This window comes from Ceratocystis lukuohia (genome assembly GCF_044167205.1).
Source record: "Ceratocystis lukuohia strain C4212 chromosome Unknown Supercontig8_pilon, whole genome shotgun sequence".
NCBI classification, from domain to species: Eukaryota; Fungi; Ascomycota; class Sordariomycetes; order Microascales; family Ceratocystidaceae; genus Ceratocystis; species Ceratocystis lukuohia.
The window spans coordinates 1,299,618-1,322,886 of record NW_027263527.1 but is presented as its reverse complement, the minus strand read 5'-3'; the positions used below and the strand labels follow the sequence as shown (position 1 = coordinate 1,322,886).

Below are 23,269 nucleotides of genomic sequence, written 5' to 3'. Positions count from 1 at the left end.
GAAGGAATGATAGGATAAGTTGGCTAGGAAAGAGAAACCAAGCCAGCATGTGTATCGTATCCCCCATGGGCTGACGTCAAGTAAGTGTGGCGTCAAGGACTTCCTGCTCTATGTTAAGAGTGTGTAGTGTACCCTTGAGACTGGTTGAAATGCAAGACATGCAAGCAGCAAACAGGGCACAAAGCCAAGACAATTCTAAGGTGGGCTAGATACAGGCTCTAACGACTACGAGCTAAGGTGATGATGGAAGAGAACCAACTGTAGAGTACTAGAGTAGTACTTTGAGACATATCACAATGAACAACAAACAGGGTGCTAGTAAACGCACATGTATATAGACACGTATGCATAGTGTGTATGTACATGTATTTTCACACTTCCATCCATCTGAGCTTTGCTTAGCAGATCTCTGCACATATTAGGGTATCATTGCACCTTGTTAGGTTCTGACCAGCCTTGGTTTCTGTCTCGCATGCATATATATACATATCTGTGTTTCACTGTCCACAACAGCTCAGATATTGGGGCTTCTTGGTTTATGGCACAGTGGAATTGGGAAATGCAATACAAGAAACTACTATGGTCTTGGAAATTGCGCGGCTAAGAAAATCGCCGCCCTACGTAGTTCACGAAATTGTGCGCAGCGAGCACCTCTACGCGTCTCAGCATGAATTGCCCAGCACAGCATGATTCATGGTGTTCCTTGCGGGCTTTATGGCTGGCGGGTACACCGTGTGGATATTCCGGGACCGTGGGACCGGGCAAAATCAGTAGCTTCATGTATGTATGTATGTATGTACATACTGCGCACATACATCGAGCGATACGCTGTGATGCGATTGTATGCGCCATGGATGGCCCTCTCGCTCTAACTTTTTTTAATCTTTCCATGTAGCAACCCTGATGCTGTGCTCAGTAAGCGGCAGGCATGGACGACAAGATAAGTGCGTTTATGTGCATATGTGTGTGTATGTGTGTATGCAGTATGTACATACATATGTAATGCACGTATATACGTCTCATAAAAATACACAAGTATGTATAAATGCGACCATAATCAAGCCGATTACAACATCTCGGTAACTCGCTGTGATGACGACTTGCCTCTCTCCAAGTTTACGTCAAGCAAATGACAGCACAGTCAGGTGTCTTTAGCAAATAACGAGCCTCAAAGAAGACCAGAAGTTTGCCGTCTACTATTACCTGGCGGGCGGCAAGAAAACGGAAGCTGAAATGGAATCCTTGTAGCTCATTTTCTGGGCCACAAGGTTGAAGGACCAGTAGCCACTCACTAGTTTCATGAGGCGGCTGTAGGGGTAGCAGGGGCCATACATTCTGCGTACACCGCTATTGCACTTGCTTTGCAGAATGACATGGTGTAGTTGTCTATAATTGGAGCGAGCGATTACAGGGCGCTTACACCCAAAGCTGCAGTGGTTACGCCCCCCCCCGCCGCGGGTGCGTGAGAGAGAGAGAGGGGAGCAAGTGACAGAAAGCACTCCGCCTAGGCCCAGAGCGAGTTATGGGCTTCGTCCACGGCCCTCTCAAGGGCTAGCAGGATAGATACAGGCAATATTAGTCTGGATAAGTGCTATACGTACGGGTGCAGTGTTAATCAGTGTACACGGAAAGGTCACACTCGAAACACAGTCTCTTTGGCTCTGTATCATGCAGGTCCAAGATTAGGAAAGGGAGTGGTAGAGAGAGAGAGCGTGCGTGTGTATGTGACTGTGGGCGAGATAGGATGTCAACGCTTCATTGAGTATGCATATGGGTGTGCCCTGTAGCAACTGCAGCAATACATCTGATATGTAGTAGCGCTCGCTGTACCTTGCACTAGCTACATGCCTGCTGTAGTCGCTTGCTATAGCATAGCACCTGCCGTAGCCACCAAGTCTACAGCAGGTTTGGGGTTCTTGGAGACTTCCCAAGCTCACCGCAGGCTTTCCTTTCCCTCTTCCCAAGAGCATCTTTTTTCTTCCTTCTCTTGCCACTTGTTCACGGACTATGTTTGTATACCCGTGACACACATATATTTTGCGTTGCTGAATGCAGTGTCATGCTTATAATGCCACATTGCCTATGCACAGCACAGCGGGAAGGAAAGAGGCAGCTGGCAGAAGAACATGGCAGAACAATAAAGCTTGTGCTGCATGCTTGGTGAAGGAAAGCAGGAGAGCGCAAGATATTGTGCAGTAGAAGGCAAGCGTCGATACGAGCACCGCTGCCTGCTTCTCGGCGACCAAGATCTCCTACTCCTCTTTGATCAAGCCACCGTGTCTCAAAGCCCCTCTTCGCATCGGCCGATAGAGAAAACTCTGCCTTGGGTTGAGAAACCGCCCGCAAGCCAAACCAAAAATTAATATAATAAATAAAAGGCGGGAAAAGACGGACAGGAAGCTTCCATCGTTTTCTTTGGAGAAAGAGGGGAGGCTGGGAATCAGTGAAAAGGAAAAGTTTTTGGGCGCATTGTGTGTGATGTGATATTGTTGTTGTCTCCCTTTTTTCTTTTTTTTTTTTTCTTTTTTTCTTTTCTTTTATCATTATTTTTATTCTCTTTATTCTCTTTATGCAGGACGGCAAAAGATAGTGACTTGGGACTATGTTACACGTGACTCCGACCCTAGACCCAGACCCTAGACCCAGACCCTAGCCATGGATGGGCCTTGGTGATCTCCGAGCCGTCACAGAGCCTAGACCAATCTCAAAGCGTTGATGTCGCCCTGTATGACCACACAATGAAGCGAGCCTAGTTTGTTGGGCTGCATTACAGCAGTCAGATATAGCAACAATGAGAGGGACTTGGCGCTGGCGGATCACACCGCACGCATTGCATTTGGCTTGCATCTCGCTTGCATCTGCATCAGGCTGGACATGCAGAGCCGGGAAGAAATGTGGAGGATCAGAAGTAGTAGCAGAAGCGGAGGAAGGGGAGGGAGAAGAAGAGGAGGAGAAGAAGGGGAAGAAGAGGAGGAGAAGAAGGAGAAGAAGAGGAGGAGAAGAAGGGGAAGAAGAGAAGAAGAAGGGGAAGAAGAGAAGAAGAAGAGACGAAGAAGAAGAAGAAGAAGAGGAAGAAATCTCCAACCAATGGCCAACTAACCAAAAGACGGATGAATGTAGAAAAAGGCCCAAGACGGCCATCCATGTACTGGGGGTGTTGGAAAGAGTCCCTGGGAAGAAGAGGGGAGGGCAGGGCAGGGCAGGGCAGCAGCAAAGGAACACACCCCTCAGTGGTAGAGGGGCCAAAAGCGCTTTGCCGAGTATCGAGGGCGAGAAGTGGCCCGAATAATTGCTGTGCCCTCGGATTTACTGGCTTCTGTCTTAGCCGCCGTCCAGCCGCTGCAAGAGAAAACAGAGCAAGCTGCTATGCATGCATCATCTCTCTCTTCCTCATCCCCGAGACCAAGCTAAGCATGGTGCCGTCGATAGCAAATAACGGCGTCTTTACTCACTGAACCCTGCTCTTTCTCCGGTTGACAGAATCACATCAGCACACTCGTCGGGCAACTCTGCTGCTTGGTGACATTACCCAAGCATCGACACCCAAGCCTAAGCCAAGCTAGGCCAGCCAGCCAGCCTATACCGGGCCGGGCCAAAGATCAACAACAACAACAACAGCAGCAGCAGGATGAGGCTTTCTCGAGGCCCAAAATAAGACGAATCTAGACAGCTACATACACTAACACGTACGTATGTACACCCACACACATGGCTATGAAGAGGGGAAATGGCAAACGTCGTGATTTGCCAAGCGGGAATATCACAAAGTGAAGTATTGACATGGCCATCGCAAGGTAACCTGGTGTCTAAACGATAAGTTGACATTGAGCCACGCATGCAGTCCTGCTGTATGTATATTCCAAATGTACATATAGATGTGCATTGCATCGGGAACAACAGCAGAGTTTAGACACACACATGTACATATGTATGTACATACATGGGCGTGGAGTACTTGCATGTTGCTGATGTAGGGAGGAGACGGAAAGGAGAGGGGGAAGAAGAGGAGGGCGTGAAGGGTGCGAAGGGCAAGAAGAAACAGGCAATATAGGTCAGAGGCACAGCGCAGCAAAACTCGTCATCAAGGATTTGCTGATCAGAGACTGCGTGGCAAGCTTAGACAGGCAGAGGAGGTGCTAGAAGGAAGGGGGGGGAGGGTAGGGGGAGAAGGGAGAGGTAAAACAAGCCTGCATCGATACCGCATCTGTAGACCAGCGCTGTTCGGCTTTTGCTGTAACTGCAGCCTGCGTTGTAAGTCCGAGGCAGGCCATGATTGAATGGTTTGGCGTCTATGGCTTACATGTCCAACAAGAAAAAAGAAAAAAAAAAAAAAAAGGCAAAACAAAAAGAGACGGTGGCCTCGATACGAGTACAACTGCACCATGCATCGAGGCCGCGGAAAACGGCTACTCGAGGAAGCGCCAAGGTGAAAAGCAAGGCTTCTTGACAATAGACCGTGTAAAGAACAGACACACAGAGAGACTATTGCGGGAACAGCAACCTGATGCAGGCATCCAAAGCCTAACAACCGGTCGTATTTAGCAGCCTGCACATACTATCGGATGGATTGTCCTGATATAGGCCGTGGCAATACACGGCTGTAGATGATGAGATTGTCTGGGGGGGCCATATACGGCCGGCCATACAGCTAAGAGAACTGAAGGGTGGTCACATTCTCTGCCTGCCTGCTGCTTTGTTGGCAGGACGAACGATGAGATGGGTAGGGGAAGGATGGGAACAACGAGGAGGGCCTGCACTGCAGCCGGACCGTCTCCCCTCTCCTCCCATGCCCTCCCTACTCGCCCCTCTGTCGTCTCTGCATATGATATTACATGGACGATATGCATAGCGCTGTATAATACAAAGGTGTATTCATGCACTCGACCGGCCTTGTTTGAATATCCCTATATACTACTAGACTACTATGCGGCAGTCGATCCTCCTCTGGCTGTTTCTTGTTCTTCTCTTGCATCACGCACAAGCAAGTAATCAATGCAAGTCGACATAGAAGTAGAAGCACAAGCAAGGAAGACGACCCCTGTCTTGTCCCGTCTCTCCTCTCCTGCGGGTTGCCAGTTCTGCAGTTCGCCCGATTTTGCTTTTGCTTTGATGCCTTGCTTCTGCTGACTGGGCACCTGAAGAAGCTCTCAGGACACACGGGCCACATAGCAAGCCGAAGGGCTTCTCTTGCTCACTTATGCCTCCTCTCTGCCATCTCCATCCGCCAAAGACATCATTGCCCAACATTTGGGTGGGCGTGTTGCCGAGAAAAAGAAAACAGGCATATACAAAGAATAATAAGCAGATGAGCAAATCAGCAGCCACTGTAGTAGTCAAGCTTACATGTTTTCCCCCCTTCCACTTGCTATTTCCTTGTGCTTCTCCAAGGCCGTTTCCATTGACCCATACCTCACCGCTATTTCTTTGCTGGCTTTGCTGGCAACACTTGCTAGAGGAAGGAAGAAGAAGAGGAGGAGGAGGAGGAGGAGGAAGGGAAGCGGGCTCAAGTTCCCCTCTTCTCTAATCTCTCCTTGCTTCCTCGCCCTCATGATCTCCATCGCCTGACTACCTCGACTTGTTGACTCTTGCCTTTTGTTTCTTTCCCGTTTACAGTTGCTAGTCTCATGTGAAGCAAATATCACGTAGCCAAGGAAAGACGTTCAGACCAAGATTAGAGACAAATCTCTGGAGGCAGGTTCTTCGTGCATGACTGGGACCCGCATACCGGGCATGGGAAACTGGAAAATTCAGAGGCTGGGAAAGGAAGAAAAGTATGGAGGAGGGGCAGCGAAGCCAGCGGTTCCTTTTCCTGTTTTCTCAGTCTCCATTCTGTTCTGCTTGCTCTGGCTCCGTCCGTAGCCCTGAGCTTGGGCTCTGCTCACTGTGTCTTCCTCATTTTCTCTCATACTTCTTCTTCTTCTTCTTCTCCCTCCCTCTCTCTCTCCATTTCTTTGTTCTTGCTGATCTGACTGCTTTGTGGCTCGAGTTCTAGGTGTGTTCCCCTCATTTGTTTCCACTTTCATGTATGTACACACACAAGATGCAACATTTGGCTTCCCCGGATGGGAACAATGGGCGAGGGAAGTCGAGGAGCAGTACAATATGCTGCTCCCCACTCCTCCTCTCCCATCCTTTTGTTCTTACTTTCTGCATGAAAGGACTCTTTGTACGTAACAACGACAAAAGAATGCTCTTGTGTCTCGGCCACCAAAACGACAGCCTGGTACAGCTAGCCTCTCTCTCTCCGCCATAGAGATATTACAATTGCAGACAAACAAGAGACTTTCCCTCCCCCTCTCCTCTCTCTCTCTCTCTCTCTCTCTCTCTCTCTCCAAAGCCGTATCACCAGGGCTTGCTGGGCACACAAACTTTTCCGAGTATTGCGTTTGCGTATCGGCAGACATCTTGCTTTTGCTGTAGAGATACATAGAACATAGATCCGCATGCAGTGCCGTCGAGAGCAACTACTACCACGAGGAGAGCGGGTGTCTGCTTCCCGGATCGCATGAATGCGTGGAATATTTCTGTATGGGCGTATGGATGTACGTACTTGGATAGTAGCTGTTTATGCGCATCTGTGCGTATATGTGCATGTGGTCAGTAGCAGCAGACAGGCGATTGAACTGGCGCAGAACAGGGCGGCAAGCGTGCTGTGGAACTCGCCACTACAGACATTACAATGGAGAATTACGCCTCATTCTCTCCCTCAAGCTCATACTGCCTGGTAATTAGCTGTAGCATGTCGAGGGCCTTTAGGGCTGTTCGTTCCCTCGCCCTGTAAATGTGACGGATGAGATTGTTTCATAGCCTCTGTGCTACCCCAGTTCCGGGCTTGGAAGTCTAGATCACCAGCTGGCAAGCCTAGAACACAAAGCCCATATACTCCCATCACAGCAGCCCATAGACAGGGGAGCTATACGCCGATAAGGAAGGGAGTTTGTCTACGACTGTGCCTGTGTCTGTGTCTTCATCCGCTATCTTTTCTAATCTTTCCTCCTCCTGCCCTCGCTCGCCCATATTCTCTCTCTTTTTCTCTTCCTGCCCAAGCACAGCATTGTCCTTGTTCTCAACCTCAAACACGGGAGACAACATGAACGAGATCTAACTAACGTCACACAGCTGCACAGCATCACAAGAGATGGCAGAGTCTTTCTGGCTGCAAAAATAGCAATCAAGGCAACGGGAACGCAAGTCGTCTGTGTCTAGGGAAACAAAGACAAAATCAACGCCACAGCATCCTTTTAGGTAAAGGGGGCAAGAGAGAGAGAGAGGGAGAGAGGGCCCAGTCAAGTCTTGCCTACTGCCGTCAGGATTGCCTAGCCTTTTGCTTGCTGTAGGTCATGCTCACAGGATCTGAGATCTGAGGCCCTTTCCCTCCTGTTCATAGACACTGCTGGCAATGTATTATTGTATTATAGTAATAATAACAAGGCATCGCGATAGCAACTAGTTTCCCCTCGTCTACCCATCCGTTCCTGTCTCCTCCCCCTTCATTATAACTGAGGCCTTAGCCTTCAGTCTGTGTCAGGACCTTTGGCAAAAGACTTGTCTCGGGGATAGGAAAGGAAAGGAAAGAATGAGGAGGGGCATTGGAATCTGTCTCTGTCTGCCCCTCATTTGACCCAGGCAGTCTTCGCCTTCATGCCCATTTATTTACCCCAAGGTCAAGCGACTTCCGTATAGCCTGTGGACCGAGAAGCGTTTGTTTGCCGCTGAATGTCTGGTAACAAAACACAGTCTCTTTGCTGTGACTCGCTGGAATACGAAGGCTCGTCCTTCCTTCATGAGGAAGAAGAGGATCACCGAAACATCGTATGAGATAGTGTCCGCCACTTCATACAGAGATACACACACAGGCCTAGATGGAAGCGTATCGGCACACAGAAGTGCACAAGGACATTCGGAGGCAGAAAGTATACACACAAGCATCAGGCTACCCACCAGAAAGAAAAAAAACCTCTAGACCCTCCCGTGTCAGACATTTCTCTCAATCACCAGTCTGGCTAGCTGATTGGGAGTGAGCAGTTTGTCATCTTCCCAACCCTGCTCTCTCCATCTTTCCAGTGTTCTATTGTGTTTGATGTATCGCAATGAGCCGCGTACACCCGCCCAGAGCCCATTAATGGCGGCTCCCCCCCCCCCCCCCCCCAGATGATTGCTTCTTGCACTCACGCCCGTAGCGTAACGCCAGGAAAATCCTCTACAAGCCATTGTTCTCTGCATAACGGCCGAAACACGCACAGAGACAAGCAAGGCCAAGAACCTCCTACAACCACCATCGTCGGGGCAGGGCCGTGATAGGGTCATAGGTCATAATAGTAGCAGTGGTATTAGTGGCAGAAGCCACTCATCCATCCGTATCGTCCTGAGTCGTACGCTCTTGTATCATCACGTGCTTACTCAAGCCCAAAAGAAGCAAGAAGAAGGGCAAACTTGACGCCCCATTTCCCTAATCCGCGGTCCTTCTGTCTTCCTGTCTTCCCACCTCCCTGTGGTGTGTGTGTATGTGTCTCTGTATCTCTGCTGTGTATCTCTGAGCCATATCCCTTAAGGTCGTATCCTCTCCGTGACTCCCTCTTTTGCATGTTGTCCAGCTGCTATTGGCCATTTTGAGCAGTGTGATAGAAGAGAGACTCTGGATTGGATGGATAGGATCGGAGTCTACAACCAGGTCACGAAGTAGGCCTTGTGTATGTATATTTACTTGTGTCTGTGCTCCATGAAGTGAGAGAGGACAGAGAGTAAGCGTGCTTTCTTGAGCTAAGGAATTGGCAGTGGAAGAAGGGGAGAGGACGGCATCTGTACGGTTCACTATCTGGGCTTTTTCCATGGGCGTGGAGAGATCCTGTCTCTCTTTGCCTCCCTCTCCCACTCGCTCATTGACATCGTACCAAGGATCATCACGTTTCCACAGATAACTTGATCATACCCAGTAGCACGACAGCATTCGTTTCTACCCCCATTAGCCCACCTAGAAGGAAAAAAAACCACCGAAACTTACAGGCGAGCATGTGAGCGTCACGTAGTCTCAAGCCTGTCTGTCATAGGTACATTCTGTCCTCTTTTCTTATCCCTCTGTTCCTCGCCAGTTCATTTTGGGTGCTGCGTCTGAGTCTATATTTGAGACTAGGATTATAGTCGGTCAAGAGAGAGTCCAGATCATGGCATGATGTCTATACTTCAGCCTGCCAGTATCTATATGTATCTAGTTTAAACTGTTCCACTGCTATAGCGAGGCCTCGGTGTGTGTCTTTTCTTGTACCATGGACCGTATGCAACAGCATGGCACAGCTCATCTCCAGTCGAAGTATCTATGGCGTTGTTAATCATAGGATCTGTTCATGTTAGTTTCGGAAACATTGAGAAGACGCTCTTCTGGCCCTGGTGTGCCACTTTGACACTCGAGAAACGAGCCTCTGACAGTCTCTTGCCAGCCTTGAGGCTTTCCAGTACCCTGTACACCCATAGTTAGAAGATCACGATAGAACGACGGGTACAGCCGACAAAGATAGAACGACCATGAAAGAAAATCGTAAGCTTACCATTCAACATTGACGTACTTGACGCTGTTTCCGCCAACCTTGTGAATTTCCTTGTTGATCTTGCTGCCGGCAAGTCCGCCACCAGCGCCACGGCCAACCGTTGCATTCCGGCCCAAAATAACGTGCGTTACTTGCCGCCGAGCTAGGTGCAAAGAAACGGTGGCACCTTGTTCTGCAAAAATCCGCTTGAGCTTGAGATCTGATATTGCGGGCTGCATGCTGCCATTGATGTAGACGACGAGGCCAGAAAATATGCCTTTTTTCGCCGCGGCTGCGGTTGACGCATCTTGTTGGCCGGGGGCTGGTTTCGAGGCATCCTCTCTTTGATTGGGGTGGGCCTCCGGTACACCTCTCGAAGGTTGTGGGCCAAGCCCTAGCACATCATTTCCAAGCCTCCCGGTGCCGGGCCTGGGCGCCGTCTCCGGCTCAAGAGTCTTCCGCATCACACCGGGCTTTGCCATCATATCAGCAACGGTTGTCTGGGCTCGAATCCGTACTTCCTTCGGCACAATCATATTCAGTTTCTCATCATAGTCTGCCGCTCCTTGGCCATACATATCTTGCATTCGCACGCCTCCGCCGCTGCCGCTCTTGAGCTGGCTACCAAGTTTCGTCGTGCGCGACTCTCTCCATCCCGTCCCAGGCCGGGTCTCGGCTACTTGGTGTCCAGTGGAGGAGCTGTTCCATGGGTCGAATCTAGACCGGCGATTGCTTCCGATACGGGCTATATCATTTATGGTCAGTTGATTGTTATCAGAGAGAGGCATCGTACCGGTAAATATAGGGGGGAAAGTATGCTTGAGTAAGTAGTGCTGGGCAAACATGCACGAGGCCAAAAAATGGATCAAGCTTGCTAACGTTAAGTAGACCGAGGCACGTGAGTGACGCGTTGTCACGTGATCTCATGATTCCAGTCAGCCGGTAGACTTGGCGACAGGTGGCAGACAGCTGACGCCTGTAAAGAGCAAAAAAGACATGTTAGGTTGTTGGCCAACGAAAGAAAGGTCATGTCCGCATGCGCATGATTGGCCAACATTAATATTTGTAGATAAGGCACACGGAACTCCGCTCAAGCACTGAGACGTGAAGACGTAAGGCTGATGCTACGTTGATAGACGGCTTATAGCTCGACTAATGCGCTGCAATGTAAACCCGACATCATGACTACAGCCAAAGACACTCACTCGCCCGACCATCAAGCCGCAATCAGTTGTGACACAATTACATGCCTACTCAGCACTACCGAATGAACTCAGAATGCGGGCGTTTCCTTGCGGCCTGGGGAAGATTCTCATCAAAGACTGTGACGGCCGTAAGACATAGAACGATGGGAAAAGACACAAAGAGCGGAATGTTAACTCCATATCAAATACCCAAAGGAACAGAAAAGAGCGATCTTGTAAAGTCAATTACCTTATTTTAGTACGTAGAAAGTAACCTGGTTTGTATAAGCCAGAAAATAGAAGGGTACTAACAAAATAAGGTTTCCAAACCAAGTTACTATTGGCAGAGCGTCAGCCTGAAAAAAGAAATATACCAACCAAGAACTAAAAGGCGATCGAAGGCTTTCCATGGTTGAATTCGCCAGAGAAAAAGCCAACAGGTTGACTCGGACATCAAAATAAAGTTAGTCGTGTACATAACACAGCATCATGGTTACACGGACCGGACTCGAGACAGAGGACACGGAGGCAACTACTATCTATGGACAACTTCGACAACCTCATATTTAACCAGGAATACATAGATACAATAATAATCAAACCTTGCCAACAAATGCCGAAGGTCAAAGCCTCGTATTATTGTCTTGTAGAAAGGCCGGAATGCGCACAAAGCGGCAGTCTTTAAATAGCACTACCATAGACGGACAAATTTAGAAGGCACGTCACAACACAGTGAGAAAGTTATACAAAGGGGAACAGAATTCATGTACCAGATCTCTACCTGAGAAACAGCTTAACAAATATTAAATTATTCCAAACAAAAAAAGTCATGAATCCTCCGCTGAAAAAGAAGCAACACATAAAAGAGCTAGTCGTAGCAATTCTCTTTTGGTCTTGTTGTACCCAAGTGCGAAGGAGAGCATGTCCGCGTAAACCCGACAGGCAGATGAGGCAGACCTTGCTTTCATTCTCATACCAGCTCCCTGTAGGAGATCAACTCAAATCCTGTCCACACAAGTTTGAGCCCGATACACTAGCATGAGCGGCAGTGACGAAAAGACAACGACATCGAAGTCCCCCTAAAGCGAGTTTACGATCCACCCTTGCGAGGGCCATCGACACCATTCTCTATCCTGTCGCCAACCACCACTGCTTCGGTAGTGCACGGGACTCGCAGGATTTAAGAGATTTACAGAGCCAGGGCAATAGCCAGGACACCAGCCAGACCAGCGCCGGAGACGGCCATGGCCTTGCTGGCACCGGCGGTGACAGCCTGGGTGCTGGTGGGGATGTAAGAGCCAGTGGGGACGTACGAGCCGGAGGGGGCGACGTAGCCACCGGTGGCCTGGGGAGCACCGGGGATGACGGGGACGGCAGGAACACCGGGGGTGTAAGAGCCAGTGGGGACGGCCTCGGGAACGTAGCCCTTGGTCTTGCTGTTGGGGGTCAGTAATCTTGATCCAATGGTGGATGGTGTGCATTGGGATAAAACTTACCACTCGTCGCACTCAACGTGAGCGGTGACAACGACGGGCTTGACGACAACGCAGTCCTTGATGGTCAGGGTAGTGGCGGCAGTGACCGTAACCTTCTTGTTGGCGAAGTTCAGGACAGTGGGGCCAGGGCAGTAGGTGACGTATTCGGGAATGACCTCAGTCACGTAGGTGACGTTCTGGTTGTAGACACCGGTCTGGGCAGAGACCAGAGCAGCGAAGGCGGCGACGATGGCAGTAGAGAACTTCATTTTGAAAGATTAAGAGGGGTTTGGAAATAATAAAATATTAATTGGAAGGAATAATAAAAAGTAGAGGCAGAGAAGATTAAAAATTGCTGGTAACGAATGTCTGGACTGTAAAAGTCACGAGTGGGAAAGAAGCGAGTGTGTGTGGGTGAGGAGGAAAGGAAGAAAACTGAGACGAAGGAGGGAAGACAGACATGATCTTTATAGAAAAATCTCGTCTTAGCATTTAACAAGGTTTACAGACGCCCATGCTACCGAAAGTGCAGTACCTAGCACGAACTCTGACTTTGATAGGAGGTCCCTAGTGCCTATCCTGTGAACTGAACGCAACTGACTGACCGTAGTAACGTGTGTTAGAGTCCCTAAGTCTGGCCCCAGTCATGGTTGACCCTTGTCTAGAACCCCCTAGGGGAGTGGCGCCATGGCCCTGTTCCTTCGATTTAATCCCTTTCCTTGTGCCATTGGCTGCCCCCTTTCTCCTTTCTCTATTCGGACCCTATTCCCTAGCTGATTCTCCCCAGGTACCTACGCACCATTTTTCCCTTCTTTCTTTTTTTCTCTCTGGCTCCCTTGGTGTGCATTTAGCATTACAATATCCGGTTTCGATCTATTTTCTGACCGCTAGAGGGAGACTAGGGGGTGCGTTCTGGCCATATCAAGTGATCCATGGTGTGTTCATAATAAACGGACGAGACATAAGCGAAATGGGCATTTCATTGCAAGTGCATCTCTATTCCTTGCTACATGCGACGCTCTACTTGCCCTTTCCCTGTTCGCGCTCTCTCGAACGGAGCTGTATCGAAATAAAGAAAAGGTGGACTGAATTCTCCCATACCAGAAAGGCCCGCCCTGTTCTCTTCAGAAATCTACCATTTACCCCTCCCTCCCTATCTCATCAGAAAGCGGATGGCTTACAGGGCAGCCTCCCCCCTCCACCCCTCCGCTTGCAAAGCTCGTTTGGCCCTGTTTGCGATGCTCTTCTGCTCGGCTATTTGTCCTCCCTTGCGGCAGAAGACCTACAGAACAGCGGGGGATATCACTCATTTTGCAGGCACCAAAAAGACAGCCTTTCCCTTGTAGCATGTCGCAGACATGCCAGACCAGACATCACAAGTGCTCTGCTCCCCCTCTCTGACGCAGATCTAAACAAAGGCCACCGACTTCTAAACAACTTCCCAACTGCCTCTCTTTTCGCTTCTTGTAGACAACAAAACAGCATTTAGCCGCCTGGGACGTACGGGACGCATGGACACATTGTGCCATGTACTAGCAGGCCAGGAACCTACTCGTATTGTTGCATTCTTAATCAGGGTTGCTGATGCAACTCTACAAGTCTACTACGAAGGAGGAAACTATGGACAGCACATGCTATTAATCTTGATTCTCGTATTCCTAGTCTTTCACTGCCAAAAGTTCTTTTTGCTGTGCATCCCTCGCCCCCATTGGTCCCTTCTGAAACCCTGGCCACACCAGTTTGTTAGGGTTGTGTCTATTTTGAAAGACCTAGCCTCTTTTCCCATTATTCCAGTCACGGACAGAGCAATATGTGGTGCAGTGTCCACTACACTATAATACACCGACTTTATCGCCTGCCAGCAACAACCATGTTCATCCTGCGACCCTGCCAGCAGGAACGCCTTCTCCCCGCTTCCATCGACTTTGGCAATTTCGTTGTAGCCCAACTAACGCCCAAGCAGACATTCTAGACCTCTGCGTCGCAAATCTTGAAATTTCGCTTGTGCTTCTCGTCCATCCGTCCGTTCGAGCTATCAGGAAAGCCCCGTTGCATGCTGCGCTGTCTCCTAGGCCGTAACTACAACAAACAATGACAACAAGCTACTGTTCTGAGTAAGGTTTGCGGTCTGTGTGCATGTGCGAAGAGAGACTCTGCGGATAAGGCACGGGAGCGCGATATACTATCGAGTGCCCTTTATCTCTTATGGTAATTACCTCGGGGATCAGCAGACCCGCCAAAGCTGCCTGCGACAGAGTAGTTGCCCTCTGTTTGATGTTATCGGGATGACACTTGTTGTGGAGCCCTTGGGCCGAGATGGAGAACACCAACACTCAAGCAGCATTCTCAACATCATTATTCCGTCCTTCGCTGTCTGCTATTATTGCTCTTAAAGACCATTCCTCGCTGATATCACAAGCAGCATGGACAAGAACGCACCTGCTAATCCGTACTAGGTTCCTAGTGCATCCACACAGCTCAGGCTAATGCAGGGACCAGGATAAGCGCAGGACCACAGGAGCACAGGGAGGAAGACAGAAAGGAACATCAACAGGAATAGGAAGTTGCTCGTGCCATGGCCCTATTTATCCCGTTTTCATTTTCGCAGCGGGACTTTCAACCACGGATGGATTGCAGCGTCTGCTAGCTCTCTTCCACACGACTTCTGTTTGCCGTCTGCGGCTTCCGCTACTCGTCGATACATCATGCAAAGGAAGAAAGCAAATGAATGGCTGGTAACCACTAGTGACGGGTCGTCATAGCGACTGATCCTGCTAAGAATCGAGTACTTTTGTCCCTAGCCGGTGGTTTGCGCCGACCCTCTACTTGCGCGGGCGATTCATCGGCTTGATTTCTCCCGTGTCGGTGTCAATGCAAGACAGAAGAGAAGCGCAGGAACAAAAAAAAAACATGCGCATGTTCGGAATCGGCTGTCCGAAAGACACATAACTAGAGCACGGCTTTAGAAATCTGACAGAAGCAAGTCAGTTGGCCGTAGCTCCAACACATGGCCATAACTTGCTTTTTTTTGCTGGTGTATCTGACGTTGGCCGTTCTTTGCGCTGACTCTGGCCATTGCGCTGCTGCTCCTGCTGCTATAAACAGCCTGTTATGCATGCTGATCTTACACAGACACTCGCTTTAACTTCTGCTTTGTCTTGCTTGGTAGGGCAGTGCACAGAGCCACCCCGGCTTGTCTGGCTTGTTGGTAGCACGCAAAGTTTTCTTTTGGGCAAACTGTTGCCAACAGTTCAGCATGCGGCAAAATGAGTTGGCCTAAAGATGGAGGGCTAATACCTTGGTCTTTCATGCTCTACGAGGCGGTGAAAAGGCATAGCCCTGCATGTGATTTTCTAACCTCGTATTGTGCTGGCTGAGCTGCAATGCGCCAACCGTGTGGTTAGTGATGTGTTGGTGACGAGACGAGAACAGCCTGTTTCTTTTGTCTGGCTGTTCTCGTTTGTTATACAAGGCGCCATGGTACAGACACTGTCGGGTTCTGGTGCCCCCCCCCTACGACCTGCCTGGGCAAGCTCTGGAACCCCATGGCCCTCTCTCCGTAGCACCCACCCATATGCATGTCCCCCTGATAAATCAAGCCTTCTGGCCTCGTCCTGCCTTCTTGATCCTTGGATTGATGCTTCCAGAACTGCACATCTCTGGGGCAATAGATCTGGTCAGCTCATAAAGACCGGAACGCAAGGAAATAATACACCCAAGCGAGCTGGTGTGCATTAGAGCGGCTTCATTTCCTTGCCCCATCCGAACTTCGTTTCTCGTGTTTTCCTTACTATCGTATCCCCTCCCCCTACAAGGCGAACCGGAACCATCTCCAGAAGCAGATCTACCAAATCCAATGGGCAACCGACAATCAAGGGCCGTAATATCCCTCATCCGCCCCCCTTCCCCGTTCTCCCCCTTGGCCCCTTTTTACTACTATCCACGTACATACCCTTGTCACAACATCAAAGCACACAGGCAGGCATATGCATAATTTCAAGCTTTCGATAAAAAAAGGCAGAATAACATAAAGTTGAAGCGACTCGTCCTGGGCAAATACAAGCTTATTACTGGCGGTAGGTGGCTTGGAAAGCCGATTCACAAGACGAAAAGCCGACATGATGAGATGATTAGATCTAGCCCAGCACTGCCTCATTGCAGAATGCTTGTTTGTCATCCAATCTCACAGCCGGCCCTATGTTGCACGTCGTACGCAATATTAACTAATCTTCCCGAGGCATATTCTTTTTTATTCTCGCTTCTAATAATTCCGAGCAGTCAGTCTATCTAGTTCTTTGTGTCGGGCAATACAAAGCTTTTCTGTTCCCATTTCGTTGCTACTCGAGGCGCTCCAAGCGTTGAGCCAGGAATGAGGGCTTCCATCCCCAGCTTCCAGCTCGCATGGTCGATTGCAAAGAGCCTCTATATGATCGCCGCTTTCAAAGGCAGCAGACAGGTACCTTTTGTGCACCCTTTTGATTCATGTGAGCCTTGGATCTGTTCTCCCTTTGCAGCCTCCTATGCAGCCTCGTTTTTTGCACACCCAAGCCTCAATATGCTCACCAGAGCCTAGCCAGAATCTCCTTGAGAGAGATCAGACCAGGTCATCTGCTGTGTGTTGTTCCTGTACGAGTCTTATGACGAACACTCGCAATCCAGCATGCAAAACCTTCTTCGCCCTTGTGTCGTCATTTTCAATAGCATCGCTAAGAGCTGACCAGAAACCCACCAGATGCTAGCCGCCTTCATTCTTCTCCAACGTGAACATGTCGCCACTCCATGCGCCTGATATTCATTACATCATACTACATGAAGAATAAGGGACCAGAATGTAGCCAACTATGGGTATCCTCAACTTCACAGGTCAATGACCTCAGAAAAAAGGGGTGGAATATAGAGGCTGCAGTATGGTTGGTCTCCTCAAGTCCTCTCCCCTACACAGCTCAGCCCCTGTGAAAAGCGAGCACGTGCAGAGTACAAACGAAAAACTTCAGTATGGCCGAACCAGCTGACTTGATCTAGGAACTGTTGATCAGATAACACTACTAAAAACGCGTGGCTCTATAGAAAGATCAAACTGCCGTCTGCGTTCGACCCTGAAACCAAGTGACAAAACACGAGAAAAACTCGTCGCAAGCCATTAGCCAGAGGATCGCAGGGCACAATTCCGTGAGTTACAAAGGAAAAAGAGAAAAAGGCTCTTCCAGGACAGAGAGAAGGTGTTTATATACCTAGAGAAGTTTTATATGGGGCAGTAATAAGTGGGGTCTGTGGCTTGGGGGGCTTTGTGGCGTTCCAATGAGGGCCCATACCCTTAAAAGGATGTAACCCTACCTAGGTGTTCTTCAAGCTGTTTGCTTGTGATTTGCTGCCATCTATTTCTCTTCTTGATTCGTCCATTATATTTAGCTTGTTGTCTGAGGCGCATTTCTTGAGAAACCCCTTTTTGGCCAACTAAATTGCTAAAAAAAGAACGGAGGAAAAGAAAAGAAATTTGTCTCACAAAGCCCACCATCTATCTATCTCTATTCTGCTTTCGTTACTAGCTCCAAGTCCCCTGTCTTGGATTAAATAACAACACCAAGCTTGGAGATTAACGTTGCCACAAAGCCATTTACAGGACACAATGATGTAATCTAGGTATACAACGTAAAAATGACGCTCTTGGTCTTGGAAAACATATGATAGCTTGACGCCCTCATTACCAAGCACTCTCAAACACTATGCGGGGAAAAGTAGAGAAAGCACTTGCAAAAAAATTGTATTGTATTGTATTGTATTATTTTACGTCTACCTACCAATTATTTCGCGGTAATACGACGGCATATTCCGGACAGGAGCCGTTGGCTGATGTCAGCTTCCCGTGGCTCCTCCTGGGCGGTCAGCAATTGCAGGTTTGCTTGGATTTCGAGCGCCTCCTATGACTTTTTAGGGTCCGGCACTTGGGCCAGGATGGCTCTCTGTCCAGCATTGCCCTAGGGCGTGCCTGCTGGGTTCCAGGTATTTTTGGTCTGCGACGACCGCGTGTAATCTAGTCTAAAAGGCCGCCGGCTTTCAGCACGGGGGGGAAGCCCCGGCAGAGTACAGCGGTTTTGTCCTTCCGTATGCATGGCTGCTGCCGCATCATTTTTAATATTTTTCCCGTTCTGCTGGTGGTTGGTAGCAGAGCTCACTTGCAAAAAAAAACAAAGTCAAAAAAACAAAACTTTAGTTAACGACCAGCCATCATGTATTCAGAACATCACGACAGCGTAATTGGTGTAGTGGTAACATTAATCGTTGCCATCCAAAGCAATGATTTCGATTAGCCCTGGGTTCGATTCCCAGATTACGCAACAGATCGCAATGATTACATCACGGGTGATGTTCGTCCTGCTTTTTGCACGTTGCCCACAAGAAAATGCCTTGGAGCCTTGAGACTTGGTGTTGCAGTCGAAGTTGAAGCGAGGTTTTTTCTTTTGCCTATTTTTATGCCATGTGCCAAGTCGAAAATTCAGACACCGAGTAGGCAGAGCCCGTCGTATTGCTGCGAAATAAGCCGTCTATTCCAAATTTCCAGATTAGATTATTTTCTACGGCGTGGTAGATTAACAACTTGATGCCATAAAACTTTGCCTGTGAGCATGCATGTTTAATGCGAGTAAGGGATTTACTTTGCATAGTATTGGAGCTAGATAAGGCCAGACAGACGCCCTCAGGTTAACGGCGTCTTGTGCAGATGGTAGCGTGGAAGGCGTGGTAGAAGACCATCATCTAAGGATGGTTAGGAGCAATAAAATCCATCATGATTTCTAATGGCTATGTAGCCAATCCAGCATCTGATCATAGGCTACTCCCTGAGCCTCTTTGATCTCGGCCTGGGCATAGTCGCCGACAACAGCAAATCCTGAATATTGCTTGTTAGATACATGCTATCTCATGCACAAAGGGTTGGGATAGTGAAGGACTTGCCATGGGGAACACCTGGGTACACCTTGACTTCATGTTCCAGAGATGCCTTCTCCATCGTGTCCTCGCCAATAGCGCGAATTTCATCCGGGAATAGCGGGTCATTTTCAACGCATATAAAACTCAACGGAGCCTTTAGGCTGTCGAAATCTGCATGCGAGACAGATGTAGGGTGGGCTAGAGCCCCGGCTTTGATCAGCGGACCTTTTCGAAGCCCGCCAGCTTCTTCGTTAGGCATCGCCTCGCCATATAGCGACTGGTTTTCCTTGGCCAGCAAGAGCACGTAGCGAGCGCCAAAGCAGTACCCGGCAGCGTAGATGCCCTGGCCCTCCGCCACCACGGCACTGTACTTTTCCTTGCACCCGTCGATTACACGGTGTAGCAGCGGCATGACCTTGTCCTGCGTATGGCGGGCTAGCCACATATCAATCATGAAGCTTTTTGCTGTCTCTGCAGCGCGCACCTTGAATATATCCAGGAATGAAGTAGAGCTCAGATCTAGCTCGTTTTCCAGGCCAGCAGCATTGGGTGCTGGGTCGCCACCGAAGAGATCCGGCATGATGACTACGAACCCTTCGGACGCAAATTTATCTGACTGGATCTGGTTGTTGACTGAGTGTAGCCCCGTGCCGCCCGTTAACAACAATAACAGCCGTGCAGGCACATGGGGATAATCAGCAGGCTTGGAAATATAGCACTAAGGCGCCAACATGCCATGACGGTCAAAAGAGATTAGATATATGGTGTGATAAAAAGCTAAACCGTTCAAATCAGGGGCCATGTTACCTCGACATCATTTATTTTGACAATCTCGCCAGTGGACGCTTTCCCAGATGCTAGAGGAAAAAGTGTTAGTGACCGCCTTGTTGCCGTATTAGGTTACTAAGCGCTGGTTGTATGGGCGGATTGTGGGTAGCAAAACGTACGAGTAGGCCTATCACTTGTGCAGCAGTCCCCCATGGCCGGAGTGGGGCCAGATGCATCCACGGAGCTACTCGGAGGAGCGGCTCTGTCCTCCTGGGCGTCGCTCTCAGGGGCTCTAGTGGCATCTTCGGGAGTTGTCATCGTGGGCTGATTTGGAGCTCTAGTGGGGCTAAGTAGGCGAAGCTTTGTTGATAGGGTTGAGTGAGTGAATTATGGGGTAGAGCTGGTTATTCTGAGGACGCAATCAACAGTGAAAATGCAATAGTCAAGAAGAATATAACCGAGAAGCACGTGATTGCTAGGAGGTGGTAAGTTTGGAGAGGTAGGTAGATGTGATGCTTGGAGAAATGGTTCGATAATATAAAACTGGTATGTGAAGTGAAATACACGTACGTCCTTGCTTCGCTGGTGGGGTGCCTACAGGGTGGTGGGCAGGTGCCCAAGTACTGAGTACAAGTAGATATATTTGGTTTAAAATGGTAAAATAAGTAGCGTATACAAGCTACCTAGTGGTACTTTGGCAGTTTTTGCGACGACACAGTGACAAGAATGGCTTTTATTTCTGCTGAATTCCAAGCTCATCATTGATGTGATGTGAAGTGATGTCTGTGTTCAGGATTGCCCTACTTGACCGTCACCTCCGTAGCATCATAACACGTGACCTCGAAGACCCTACGCTCCTTCCTTACCCCACCAATTTACGCCAAAAAGACGCGAACAACGCGTCAAGCTGGCTGTTTGTACCTGCCTGGGGTGGGATTTCACCAAGGTTCTATTTTGAAGACTTTTTGTGGTCTAACATTTGTACTTTTGTACTTTTGTATCTTGTATCTTACAGCTCAGAGGCGACACTGCTGCCTAAACGATAGTACATTTGCTTCTTATTTATTGTTTGCCCTGTGTGCATCTAGTTTACTCCCGACCTTTTTGCAATCTGTGCTTTATTCGCCGTGACGGTATCGTGAGAATCGTCAACTAGCAGAGTTCCTGCGTGCTAAAACACTACAACCTTACTGCTTCCTCAATTCAGCCCATAATGGATCCTCAAAATGCGCTTTCGGCCGGCGCGATCAGGTAAGTTCCCGCTCCTAGCTCGGTAACCACGTCGATGTCAATATGTGATCTATCGCTAATGGTTGTCTTGATGATTCAGCCTCATCTTCACGGATAGAGATCGCGTCGCCGAGACTTTCGGAGAGCCTGTTGTCCAGTGCCTTCAAGTGAGACCTATGAATAAAGATGGCGGAGCTGGTGGAAACGATAGATACCGCCTTGTACTTAGCGACTCAGTCAACTATGTCCAGTGTGTCATGGGTGTGCAAATGAGCCACATTGTGCGTGAGGGAAAGCTGCAACCCAACTCCTTACTGCGCCTGAAGACATACAACCCCAGCGGTGTTGGTAACAAGAGGTAATGTGATACACAAGGGGGTCGTGCTGGTTGGACAGAAGCTAACAAAATACCAATTTTAACTATAGAATCCTGATTCTCGTCGACCTTGTTGTGCTTGAGGAGTACACTGTCACTGAAAAAATCGGCAAGCCCGTTCTTCTCGAGGCTGATGCGTCTGCACCTCCCCAGCAACAAGCCGCCCCAGCCCCAATCGCAACATCCAACTTCTATGGCGTCAAGACCGAAGAGCAAAAGCCCCGCGTTGCGCCTCCACCTCCCCGCCAGCAGACCCATGGCGGAAACGCCAGCCGTAGCAACAATACCAAGAATGGCATGGCCATTTCCAAGATTGAGAGTCTATCGCCTTATAATCACAAATGGACTATCAGAGCTCGTGTCTCCTTCAAGTCCGATGTCAGGACGTGGCACAAGCCATCGGGTGAAGGAAAGCTATTTAGCGTCAATCTATTGGATGAAACCGGCGAAATAAAAGCTACATGCTTTAATGAGCTGGTTGATCAGTACTACGATGTCCTGGAGCAGGGAAGTGTGTATTACATCTCTACTCCGTGTAGAGTCAACATGGCCAAGAAGCAGTTCAGCAACTTGCCGCATGAATATGAGCTGGCGTTTGAGCGTGATACGCTGATCGAAAAGGCTGAGGACCAAACCAGCGTGCCCCAGGTCATGTTCAACTTCCACACCATTCAGGGACTACAAAGTGTTGAGAAGGATACCAATATTGATGTCATTGGTGTTATCAAGGATGTTGGCGAAATGAATTCTTTTACCTCCAAGTCGACTGGTAAGCCGTACGAAAAGCGCGACATTACAATTGTCGACGACACCAACTATTCCGTTCGCGTGACGGTTTGGGGGAAGACAGCCGCGGATTTTGATGGCCAGCCTGAACAGGTTGTTGCCTTCAAAGGCGTCAAGGTGTCAGACTTTAACGGAAAGTCTCTCTCTTTGCTGAACAGCGGGTCGCTATCGCTTGACCCAGACCATGAGGATGCCCATCGTCTCAAGGGCTGGTATGACTCTCAGGGTCGCACCGAAAACTTCCAAACATACAATAGCATGGCAAGCATGGGAGCTGCCACTGGCCGACCCCAGGTATTCAAGTTAGTGGGTGATGTGAAGGCAGAAAACGTGGGCATGGTACAGGAAGAGTACTTTAACATCAAGGGCACTGTGGTGTTCATTCGCCAGGAGAACTTTGCCTACCCTGCGTGTCCCACGGAGCGCTGCAACAAGAAAGTCATTATGGACGGCGATGGATGGCGTTGTGAGAAGTGCAATATAACCCATGAGCGGCCATCGTACCGCTACATCATGAGTGTCAATGTATGCGACCATACCGGCCAGCTGTGGCTCAGCTGCTTCGACGATGTTGGTCGTGTGGTCATGGGCATGCCTGGTGACGATCTCATGGCCTTGCGCGAGGAGCACGGCGACGTCGGCACTGCCCCGGCATTTGAAAATGCCGCATGCCGTACATACAACTTTCGGGTTCGCGCCAAGATGGACACGTACCAGGACCAGCAAAGGTATGTATTTCTTGTCCCATTCTTACGATGACCATAGCTAGGTAGCACCTACCTAGTGTATATCTACCGATACTAACATGTGTTTGTCCCGTTATAGAATAAGATACCAGGCTATGTCCGCATCAGCGTTGGACTTCAAGGCCGAGGGCCGCAAGTTGGCGGATATGATTAAGGAGATGAGCATTTAATTCACAGAAGCTGAGGCTGTCTGTGTATGCTTGGATGAGATATGTACATGGCTTTGTCACACGCATGCTGCTCTGTTAGGCAAAGA

General features: G+C 49.2%; 4 protein-coding genes across 4 annotated transcripts; 1 reads left to right on the top strand and 3 right to left on the bottom strand.

Annotated features, from left to right (window-relative positions):
• Positions 1 to 9,339: 9,339 nt before the first annotated feature.
• HOO65_080328 (BRCA1 C Terminus domain-containing protein) lies at positions 9,340 to 10,309 on the bottom strand (the record flags this gene model as incomplete). Its single annotated transcript, XM_071004353.1, has 2 exons — positions 9,340 to 9,454; positions 9,543 to 10,309. The coding sequence occupies 2 exons, from the start codon at positions 10,307 to 10,309 to the stop codon at positions 9,340 to 9,342; spliced, it is 882 nt and encodes a 293-aa protein (XP_070856558.1).
• A 1,585-nt stretch (positions 10,310 to 11,894) lies between these two features.
• HOO65_080327 (mmc protein) lies at positions 11,895 to 12,449 on the bottom strand (the record flags this gene model as incomplete). The annotated part of the gene is made up of 2 exons (XM_071004398.1): positions 11,895 to 12,141; positions 12,202 to 12,449. 2 exons carry the CDS (start codon positions 12,447 to 12,449, stop codon positions 11,895 to 11,897), a joined length of 495 nt encoding a protein of 164 aa, XP_070856557.1.
• Positions 12,450 to 19,096: 6,647 nt separating this feature from the next.
• On the bottom strand, positions 19,097 to 20,193 carry HOO65_080326 (Protein AIM2; the record flags this gene model as incomplete). The annotated part of the gene is made up of 3 exons (XM_071004334.1): positions 19,097 to 19,723; positions 19,915 to 19,964; positions 20,055 to 20,193. 3 exons carry the CDS (start codon positions 20,191 to 20,193, stop codon positions 19,097 to 19,099), a joined length of 816 nt encoding a protein of 271 aa, XP_070856556.1.
• Positions 20,194 to 21,088: 895 nt separating this feature from the next.
• Positions 21,089 to 23,183, top strand: HOO65_080325 (replication factor-a protein 1; the record flags this gene model as incomplete). Its single annotated transcript, XM_071004203.1, has 4 exons — positions 21,089 to 21,126; positions 21,206 to 21,463; positions 21,532 to 22,995; positions 23,093 to 23,183. The coding sequence occupies 4 exons, from the start codon at positions 21,089 to 21,091 to the stop codon at positions 23,181 to 23,183; spliced, it is 1,851 nt and encodes a 616-aa protein (XP_070856555.1).
• Between the last annotated feature and the right edge of the window lie 86 nt (positions 23,184 to 23,269).